The 10,787-nt window shown below is 44.3% G+C and overlaps 1 protein-coding gene across 1 annotated transcript in view; it reads right to left on the bottom strand.

The window, feature by feature from the left end:
* Positions 1-349: 349 nt before the first annotated feature.
* Positions 350-10,787, bottom strand: part of KDM2A (lysine demethylase 2A) — a 52,809-nt gene continuing 42,371 nt past the window's right edge. Inside the window, exons 12-20 of the mRNA XM_056852162.1 lie at positions 9,748-9,831; positions 9,005-9,271; positions 8,612-8,743; positions 8,436-8,525; positions 6,004-6,716; positions 3,283-3,446; positions 2,655-2,813; positions 2,068-2,283; positions 350-1,201 (exon numbers count right to left, since the gene is read on the bottom strand). Coding sequence (XP_056708140.1) covers positions 1,020-1,201; positions 2,068-2,283; positions 2,655-2,813; positions 3,283-3,446; positions 6,004-6,716; positions 8,436-8,525; positions 8,612-8,743; positions 9,005-9,271; positions 9,748-9,831 — 2,007 coding nt within the window. The 3' untranslated portion in view covers positions 350-1,019. The remainder of the gene's footprint in view (positions 1,202-2,067; positions 2,284-2,654; positions 2,814-3,282; positions 3,447-6,003; positions 6,717-8,435; positions 8,526-8,611; positions 8,744-9,004; positions 9,272-9,747; positions 9,832-10,787) is intronic.

Below are 10,787 nucleotides of genomic sequence, written 5' to 3'. Positions count from 1 at the left end.
AGAAGTTCTTTGGACCGGCCATTCATTGCAAAGGAAGAGAGGCAGCTAATGGGGGGCATTCACTCGTCTCCCAGCTCAAGAGCCAACAGCTATGCATCCCAAGATGTAGGCATTTCTTCTCCAGCCAGCATCTCCAAGAGTGGTTTGTTTTAGCAGACTGTAGAACATGGGGCAAGCAGAGACCACTTCCACTGGTGTAAGAAATCCCACTAGATGCCTCTCAAGCCTTCAAGCTCTGCTGCAGCTTTTCCTCTGCAAACACTGTCATCTTTTCGGAGTAGGAAAGACAGGTCATGCCTGCTTGACCTCCCTCTTGGTAAAGCCTGGACATGTGTCTAGGCATCATGGCTACCTCCATATGGAAGCTTAGCCACCCCCTCACTAGCCTGAAGTTGGAAGGTGCGTGCAGGCTAACCCAAGGCCACATGGAGATCCCTTCATGACATAAAGACACTGCTATTGGGGCATCACAGCCTCTGAGAAATCAGCACAAAGCAGTAGCTGCCCATTCAGTTGCTGAAGGGCAAGAAAAGGAAGCTTAGCAGAGTGTGGCAAGAGAAGTTACTCCCAGCCTAATGACTCTTGACAATCATATGTGAAAATGAGGGGAACAGGGAACAAAAGTGCACCTGTTCTACACCATCCAGGTCTGATTTCCCCATAAATCTGATGAGGAAGTGAAATCTGTTTTTGTGGAAATTATGGGAGAGGTGCAGGGTAAAGATGAGAGGAAGCAGCACCTTCCCCCTGAAAAAGCTGCTACAAAACATCAGAGAACGTAGCAAGTACCCCAATGAGAGCACCAGTATGGCAATCTCTAGTTGCCATTCTTCAAATGCTAACCTGCCTGGTGGGATTTCTGGTCTGCAGAAGCCCCGAGTGGAGGAGGGACAGTGCATTCACGAACAGGCTGGCCTCACCCCATGCCTGTGAAGATGGGGGAACTGGGGGAGGGTCTGCTCTCCAAGAGGGGTCTGTCTGGGATCTTTCCTTCTCTTCAGTCTGTCTGTGGTAAATCTCTAGCTGATTTTCTGGATCAGCTTTTCATCAGACAGGCAGTAGAGGCTGTTGATTGACAGGTCTGAGATGAAATGCTCGCAGGCCTTGCGGGTGATCTGCTTGCAGCCTCGCAGATCTATCAGGGTGACATTTGAGATGCGCCGCAGATACAGCAGGGTCTGGTCTGTGAGCTTATTGCAGCCTGTGGAGAGGAAGACACTCTTATGTTTTACAAAATTCTCATTCCACACTTTCACAGCAGTATGAGAGTATACAACCAAAAATACTGCACGAGTCAAAAGATGCAGTTATAACAGTATTCAGTGACTTCCTGAAGAAAAAGTCCCACACCAGCAGTATTCTGACTTCCTGAAGAAAAAGTCCCACACCAGCAACAGCCCAAGGACCAGAGTAGGAAACTTAGGTGTGCAGCTAGAGAATCAATTTAGTTCTTTATAAGCCTTCTTCAACCTTTCAGCCTGTACTCCAAAACATAATGCCCTTCAAGCTGATACACGGGAAGGAAAGCTGGCAGGACTGACAGTTGTTATGGAACAGGGCAAGTCTGATTCTTGGACTGAAATACACAAGAAGCCATGAATCAGGTAACTATAGAGCTGACATCCTTCATAGCCACTTCTTAAGTTAGAAAAAATAAGATGAAACAGACTTCTTCCTTAAGGCTATTTTTTCATTTGAAGTCATCTTGTACTCAAACATGGATGATGAAACAGCACTCTGAATGCTTCCACCACATACCTAATACAATATTTGGCAAGGGTATATCTGAATTTGAAAGGAGACAAGTGATGAGTAGACTTTCAATGAACACAAAATGTGTAAAAGCTGTGTAAAGATTGCTAGAGAGACCCTCAACAGTTATTTGACTACTGGTTTAAAATCCTTCACCTATTTTTAGGGACTATCTTAAGCTGCAATCCCCTCTTTTCACCAGTGACAGAAATCCCAGGGAAAGAAGAGGTCATGGAGCCTTTGCAGCATCATCCGTCCTTATATGTCAGGGAAGAAGGACCAAAAAGCAGCTCGAAAACATCTAACTGCACATACCTGCCATGTTGATTTCAGTGAGTGAATTTCGTGTGGAAGACCCCACAGCTGTTAATAGGTTTGTTGACTGGTCTGTAAGGTGATTGCAGTGACTAAGATCAAGTCGTGAAAGGAGAGGCATGTGACGGATGATAAGCCGGAGTGTGGCATCAGTAATGTCCAGCCCAGCCAATCGGAAGTCTATCATATTACGGAGTTTGCTGCGATTGTCTTGACCTGCACAGACAAATGAAACAATGCTGAACGAAGACGAGTCTTATCATCTACAGCAGTAGTTCCCAAACTTTTTGAGCCATGGAGCACTTTTCAGGAGAGAAATTTGTCACGGAGCACTAATTTTCACCTAGCACCTATATGCTAAACCGAATGGCAGTAGTATTTTTCTTTCCAATCTCTTCACAGAGCACTAGATGTTTCGCAGAGCACCAAGTGCTCCATGGAGCACAGTTTGGGAACCACTGATCTAGAGTGAATATGCATATATAATGTGCTGTGGAGTGCAACCTATACTTCTCACATGTAAACTTTGTTGCCCTCTCCCTAACCAGCAAACAAATATTTGGATGCATCTAAGAAGGAAGACATACTTGGTTTATCTGACGGAGGTGTGAGCAAGTCCCGAATCTGTGGATCCTTGATTCCTACTGCCCACCGAAGATCGAGGGTCCTGAGAAGGGGGCAGATGGAGGTACTAAGAGCAGAGACTGCTGACCAGGAACAGCCTGCTAAGATGAGGTCTTTTAGGCCTGCCAGTGACAGATGGAAAAGGGGAAGAATGTTATAATTTGTAAAGTATATAACAATTCCTTTCCCACACGCTCAATTAAGTTCATTGAATTCACATACATTGAGCTGTACAGCTCTCTCCCTGTATTCTTCTTCAACCCTCTGGGGAATAAACAGAACCAATATTCTGAGCCCTTATTGCAAGCTACAAGGATGGGGAGCAGAAGATCAGGGAATGCTAGTTTTGGATGTTACAAGACACATGTCACAAGACACATTTCCTTTCTATTTGGCACAATCTCACAAAAGCCAAGAGCTTGTCACATCAATCTATCTAGTGGTTATCTCCGTAAAGGACCCAGGGATACAATCTTACAGAACCACAATCCTGTATAGAAAGAACAGTCTTTGTGATCAAAAACATATTGAAAATTAAGCTCTGCACATTTAAACTGAAACAAGGGTAGAAAGATAATCTCATCTGCATACCCGGTAGCCTGGCAATGAGCCAGGTGAGCTGTTTTCTGGAAATATTGGTCCAGCTGAGGTCAAGGCTGACTGGCTGCCTCCTGATAATGCCACCTAGAGCCAAGGGTGTGATGGACTTGTATCTGCTCAAATCAATCTTCGTCCACAATCTTCTGTCACCACACCTAAACAGACACACATTGAGTTATACAGGCAATGTCCCATCCTGATACCACCACTTCTGTGTCCTTGCTATCATCTGGTAAACCTTTGCAGCAAGCTTCTTTTTGGGTAAGAATACATTTGTGGAGCAGTAGCCTGATGAGTGCCTCCTTGAAACTGAACTGTGGAGTTAGAAAGAACCTCCCAATCTCTATTGGTTCTTGTAGGTTATCCGGGCTGTGTAACCGTGGTCTTGGAATTTTCAGGAAAGAAAATTCCAAGACCACGGTTACACAGCCCGGATAACCTACAAGAACCAATGAACTCTGACCGTGAAAGCCTTCGACAATATCCCAATCTCTACTTCAGCTCTGTCACACCTCCTATTCCCCCAACAGTACTTTTTAATAGAATATTCTTAAATATATTTTGCCAATGGCCATAAGTTGGAAGCCACAGTTCTTGCAGGCATCTAAAAATAGTTTGAACGACCAGCTAAGACGTTTCTTGCTGTACTAATCGTTAATGACATCTTTTTGAGTTTCTAAAGCCCTGTAGCACTTAATACAACTTGGTCTCTGCTGATCGTCTATTATATGCCCTCCTGCAGCTAACTGGAAGGGTATTTTACTTTCTGTTCTGTAGCATCACAAACACTTTAAAGAATACATTTGAGGCTGAGTAAACTCATGCTCACAGTGAAAAGGCTGAGTAAACTCATGCTCACTCATGCCATCTCCTATTTGTGAGATGGCAACCTGCTTACAACTGGTTCAATATTTACAATCCTGAAGTAGTGATGTGGAATGGGGGAGAGTGGGAAGTTCTCTCAGCAAGTCTGAGGAAAGGAGCATAATTAAGGGACACCTCTCCACACACAAAGCTGCAGAGGATGTCAGGTGGAATCAACTTGCCATCCTCCAGTTTCCCTAATAAGTGATATCCTCCTTGAGTAGGAGGCAAACATGGGCTGATGACCCTACATCCTTAAAGTCAGTTTTTTTTCTAGGGAGTTACCTGGATAGGGTGACAAAAATTCTCTCAGCAAAAGGCTTAACATGGCTAGGTCAGAGATTAACTGGTGATTAAGAATGCCTTGCTTGCCTCCTCAAAACTTTGTGGCACAGAAACCAGATGGAGGAAATATGGCTATTCCAAGTCAGGACATATATATGGGATTCTTGGATGACTGTCTCTAGGACGAAGCCTTACCCAGCCCCTTATGTGGAAAGCATATTGCCTACACAAAATACACAACCAGCAGGGGTTATAAGGATATTCTGGTTCTAGAAATATTTTAATTAAACCTTTCTATATCATAATAAGTGACAGAATTGAGGGAGACTACCCTGCTTTATTTGCCAAACACAAGTTGTAGCTGGATGATGCCAGGCCATTGCTGGACAAGTTCCAGCTATCAAGATTGATCCAGGGTGCTGTTATTGCAAGAACTAGACATCTAAAACCTCAACAGCCTCTTAACTTTCAGGACAAAGTAATGTTGGCAACAGCATTTCAAATGTTTTAGAAGAACTGAACCTTGAGATAGCTACAGAAGTGAAATTATAACAGAAAGCCCCAAGAGGTACATCAATTTTATTGCAGCACATCAATTTTATTCTTGCTAGTGAAACTGGGATGCAAGCCAATCAACCAATACACACAGATACTCACTAAAAAGACTTGACCGTATTTGTTTACCAACAGCTTTTCTAGTAGTAAGAGTTTTGAATATACTGGTAGGATAGAGTCACAGCAGGTCTGTTTTAAAATTCCTTTGGTCAAAGCTTATAATGTACGTTTTGTTACAGACAGCAGAGTTAATGTGAAAAGCATTTCGTCCATAATTTGTTCTGGCAAATACCTGAATATTTTACATCTGGACCCAGATCACTGGTTGTGGATGACCAGAGGGAAACAAGCCTTTGCCATTTGATGTTATACAAGCAAATTTTTGGAATTTAATAACCAGTTATTAAACTGCCACGGGTTAAAGACAGTTTTGCAGGGGACCAGTACAGAGGCCAGTTAAACCATGACCAGCCATGAAGAGACTATTTAGATAATTCTAGATCAGATTAGGATCAATGCCACCATTTGGCTTCTAACAGTGACCAGACAGGTCTCTTTCTGAAGCCCCAAAGCAGAACTGGATGCCAACAGCTATGTCCCATTTGTTCCCAAAATCTGGCACTTCTATATATGCAGCACCTAAAGGAAGTTCCACTTGTAGCTTCAGGGATTTACATATTGCAGTGGGTTGAGATAAATAGCAGCAGGTTGAGATAAAGTCAATACATAAAACACCTGTTGACAGATCTATCAATGAATTTATTTAATCCCCTTTTAAAGCCATATATGCTAATAGTATTTGCCACAGCCTATGGCATGAATTCTAGAAGTTAATTATGCACTGCTTAAAGACTTCCCCCCTCCATCTACATCTCTCCCTCTTACATCTACTTATGGATGTGGGGGGAAAACACCAACTTGTGATTGAGAAGGTTAAATTGGGTCTGACGGGCTCTGAATTACAGAAATGCTACACAAAAACAAATTTTGGTTCAGTTGTCCACTTACCATTTGTACCAGGTTTTGCATACACGCATACATTCACAGAGCTCCTTGCGAGTGAGATAGCGGAAGACAGACATCCACACCTCCTTCTGCATCCAGATCTCCTCACCATCGAGTGCCCTCCCACCTTGACCATTCAGTCTAGCTACCCCACTCTCCTCAGCACTCTCGTCTTCTTCATCTGCGCTTTCTTCCTCATCATCTTCCTCAGCAGCCTCTTCATCTCCACCCCGCTGGGGTGTTCTGGTTGAACTTTGGCGCATGACAACACGGGGTGAGTGCCGCAGATTGGCGGAGGAGGCAGTGATCGCCTGCAGCTTGGGCACAATGGAAGTGCCATGCATGTCTTTGGTAGGTCTTTGTAACGTGACTGTAAGGTAGGAGCCATGGAGCTTGGCCTTTTCTACCTCTGAAAGCTCTTTCTTGCCGCTAGGGTTGTTTTCCTTTTCCCGCACCACTGTGCGCTCTGTGCCCTGCAGCCGAAGTAGCTGACGTCGCTTGAACCGTTCATCTCGGCTGGCACCATGATGATCACTAGGCCCTGCTCCTGGAGAGGATCGTGTCACCACACCACGAGGTGATACGGGGTCATGGATCAATTGCAGCATTGGGGTGGGCGAGTGTGGTGGTGGAGTCAGAGGCTCCTCACAGCTTCGTAGGGGGCGTAGGACTTTGGCTTGGACTGTGTCATCGTCACCATCATCCATTTTTCGCTTCTGCAAAGCAAGCAGCAGCAAATTACTGGACCACAACTAAGTGTAATGTAAGTAATGTGGCAGAATGGGCTAGGAAGCCAAATGAGCCTGGATGGGATGGAATCATAATGCCTACTCAACTTAAATTCAAGGGTAGCCAAATTTCTCTCATTGCTCTTATCACAAGAGTTGGTATCAGCCTATTAATCCCCATAATACTCAAAGGAATCAAGAGTTGCACTGATTTACGTGGAGGTGGGGTCTTTTAACCGACCCCCCCCCCACCCAAAATCCACCCAGTGGCCAATATGGACCACACAGACCATTTGTTCAAACATACAGAGCTATAAGAGTCAGGAGGCAGCACTTGGGAGGGGGGTGAAATTGCCCTCTCCTCTCAGCACAGCTGCACTAACAGAAGAGAGGGGAGATGGTGATTTCACCCTCCCCCCCCAGTGTAGCCCACAACCTTTCCAACTATTAGATTATGGTCTTGGGATCCCACGAATAAAGCTTCTCAAGGTGGGAAAGGATTGCTGGAATAAGGGGAATGTAGGAAATGCCTGCAGCTGGTACGACCTTCTGCTGACAGATCATAGGATCCAACTCCATGTATGAATTCTATTGTCTCCAAGCAAACAAGTCTGAGCAAAGCTTTCCAAACAGCTCTCTGCAAGTGAAGTTACTGAAACTACTTGATCACCCACTTGAATATACTAACCTCAACCCATTTCAGTGTCTGTTTCAATAATACTTTCCAAATCACCCTCAGGTTATGAAGATCTTCTGCTCTACCAAAGCTAATACAAGTTGAATGTCTATAGCCAAGAACAATCCTGCGAAGTTGCAGAAGCACATATTCTTTCCACAATGGGCAAATTTGGGGATAATAGAGCTAGGCAGCCAACAGTTATGCTAGATTTAAGTCACACAAAGTTTATCTATAGCAGCATTTTACAAGGCAGGTCACAGACTAACCTCTCATACCAGATTAAATTCTCAGACAAGCACTGAGAGAAGGATCAGAGGCAATTCCTTCACTTAGCTGGGCTGTAGCTTATTATAGCAGAAGACTCCCAACGTGGTAAAATACAAGTGGGAGAAGGAGCAAAACCAGTGCTTCTGAGGGGGGGGGGGGGGAGAAGAGAAAATTTCCTCTGCTTTAACCTCAATAATAATTAGATCTTCCCTGCCCACTTGCTTCTCCTCCTTGCTTGCCTTCATTGAAATGCTCTTTGCTAGGATAGGAGGCACAGCTCTGCGCAGGATCTTGTAACCATATTTCTGCTGGAGCAGTGCCGTCAGCCTCTGCCATCGATAACAAGCTTGCTGTTTAGTAGACGGAAGTTGATGCCGCTGGCTCCTCAGGGACTGTTTTTTCTGCAGGATGCCAGGGTTTATTCGCTGATAGGGTCTCTGCAGATGCCAGTGGCAAAGCTGTAAAGTGGCTCAATTATGAACAGTGTGTTGTGTTACCAGTGCCCATTTCCAGGTAGAGTTATTTTATTCGATTTTTGCTCCACCAAGTGCTCACCTGACAGGCACTTTTCACATGCCTGCTAAGCTTTCTCAAGGTGTGCAGAGACAAGACCTTAAGACACCCGTAAAACCTTATCCTAGCAAGAGCTTAGGTGCAGGTAAAGTGAGTGTTTGGCACAGTGCGTGACCCAAGAAGATAGCAATGCATATGCTTTATAAAGTGAACAGGAAACTGTGGTGTGCTCTTCGAGAGTGTCTTACCTGGCCCTTCTCCGACTCCTCTCCCTTGTAGCACTTTGGACACTCCCAGCAGTTGGGCAACTCATCATTCAGTATCCCTTCCCCATCCATCTGTACAGGAAAGAGTCATTTTCAGCAAGAAATTTATTCCTGATGCTCCAGTACTAAAACCAGTTGCTCCCAAGCTCAGACCTTACCCGTAGGCAGCCAGGATGAACAATTTCATTGCAGATGCAGCATTCCATTAACTTCTTCTCAAAGTCCTGTGAATCCTCATTCTTATCTACCTCCCCACAAAGTGCACATGTGACAGAGTGAGGCAGTCGGGGCTACAAAGTAAACAATGAAGCATCAAGTCACACCACAGAATTTCCCCCCTAAACTTCTGGAGTAACTTTTTTTTTTTTTGCTTTGCTCTGTGATCCACAGATGAATTCCAGTGTTAACCCCAGCCACCAGATCTGGAATCTCAATCTCATCTGTTTCCACTACTTTTGAAAAGAACAGTAGACTACCCCCTTTTCCCAAAGCAGTCTGAAACCAATTCTTCCAGATACACAAGTAGATTTCCCACCCAGTATGCCACTCACCGCCAAACACTGTCGCAATACACAAGACTGCTTCATACGACCAGGCCCACCAAACTTCTTCATATCCTTGCAGTAGTGGCACATGCCACATTCACCCTGCAGGCAGGCCTTGCATTTTCGACATCGCACCCGCCTTCTGCGAGCACCAGACACTATAGGAGAGACTGTGGGCCTCACAGTTGCAGGCCTTGGCGCTGGTTTCATGGTGTGGGGCTTGGTGATGGGGATGGTAGGTAATCTTAACTTTGGCCGAACCTGAAGTTTGAGCTGTCAGCGATAAGGAAAGATAGGGAGACGTTAGGTGGCTCCTATGTCTGTCTCACTGGAGGATGCATGTGTCTGTCTCAAGAGGTCTAGGATAGCTGTATGTGGAAGTTCAATCTCATGGACCGGAAACTGAAGTCATGGTGCACTGAATGAATTAGGACTTTGCTCCCAGTGACAGACATTCTGAAAAGGCTTATGTTTATCATTAACTAATTTTGGTTTTGGCAAAAACTGCTCCCAGAAACTGAGGCCATGATTATGACCTTTCTGGTTTATCCTGAATTTCCAAGACTTGTAATTTTCATAACCACAGCATGCAAACACCAACTTCTCCTTTAAAAATACAATGAATGGGGCAGATACCTCTTTTCAACTTTTCATCTTAAACTAGGAGGGATCTTCCAACTGCCAAATCTTCATGTTCCCCACACCAAAGTCTCTCGCTATTTGAGCCAAGTCACAGACCCATCATTTACCTTATCCCTCTTTGGCCACTGGACAATAGGGATTCCAGTAAGTGCCAGCTTGGGATCACTGCTTGCGTATTCCTCCAGTAATAGCTTCAACAGAGACAAGAAAATAAAATTTCAGTATTTTTTCATACAGTTTACGTGTTCAGAGAACTTCATTGGTTTCCTGGTAATCTTTATAACTCTGTAAGTCAGATCATTGTTGTTCTTGTCCCCATGTTGCTAATGAAAGGCTGAAGCAAGATTTGAACTGAAGACTCCTTGCCTCATAGTTCATTCACAAGCGATTACACTAGCTCTAAGGGGGACACAGACATAAATATCTTCCTTTCAGACTGTGTGGTCTTTTCCACACTGCTGCAGTGTCCTCTGTATCAGATACATATATAGCTGGGTTCTGTTTTACTCAAACAGCAAGCAGGAACCAAAGGCACCCTTTTCAATCATACTGCTTTAGGTGGTCTATCTTTCACAATGTAAGCTATGTCACTTCCAAACCATATGGCTGAGCATTAGCAACAAGTGATTGCAATCTCCATGGATCAAGGATCCTTTCCTTTAAGCGTACTTCCCAATGTATCTGCTGTCCACCCCACCTACCCCTGACTGCCATTTCAGAACTGCTTTATTTACTTGAGGTTACTATGGTTACATTTTCAGGAGCCTCCTGCTGGCATCCCCATGTGCAGGAAGTGCAGTGTTTCTAGCTGCCAAGAGGGAAAGAGCACTGCATGGGCTGGGCTAATTCTCCCTTGCAATTAACCAGAGTCAGGGGATTCATATTCCCATAGGAGGTCTTGCACTGGGAAACTGATTCCCAGCTTGGTGGATTAATTTAAATCACCCTTAGAGGGGATTAAAATAACTGATTTAACAAACTTCTACCTTTCTAATTCACATCTTTCTGAACAAAGTATATTAATTGATGCTACAGCAATTAAAATATATCTTATTTGCAAGCAATTACAGCCTTTATATTATGCAAGAGCTTATTTCAAGATCTGCAGCCTCTCATTGATGCTACAGAATCTATATCTTCTTAGGGA

The sequence above is a fragment of the Euleptes europaea genome, chromosome 6 (assembly GCF_029931775.1).
Source record: "Euleptes europaea isolate rEulEur1 chromosome 6, rEulEur1.hap1, whole genome shotgun sequence".
In the NCBI taxonomy this organism is placed as follows: domain Eukaryota; kingdom Metazoa; phylum Chordata; class Lepidosauria; order Squamata; family Sphaerodactylidae; genus Euleptes; species Euleptes europaea.
This window is presented reverse-complemented; position numbering and strand designations above follow the sequence as displayed.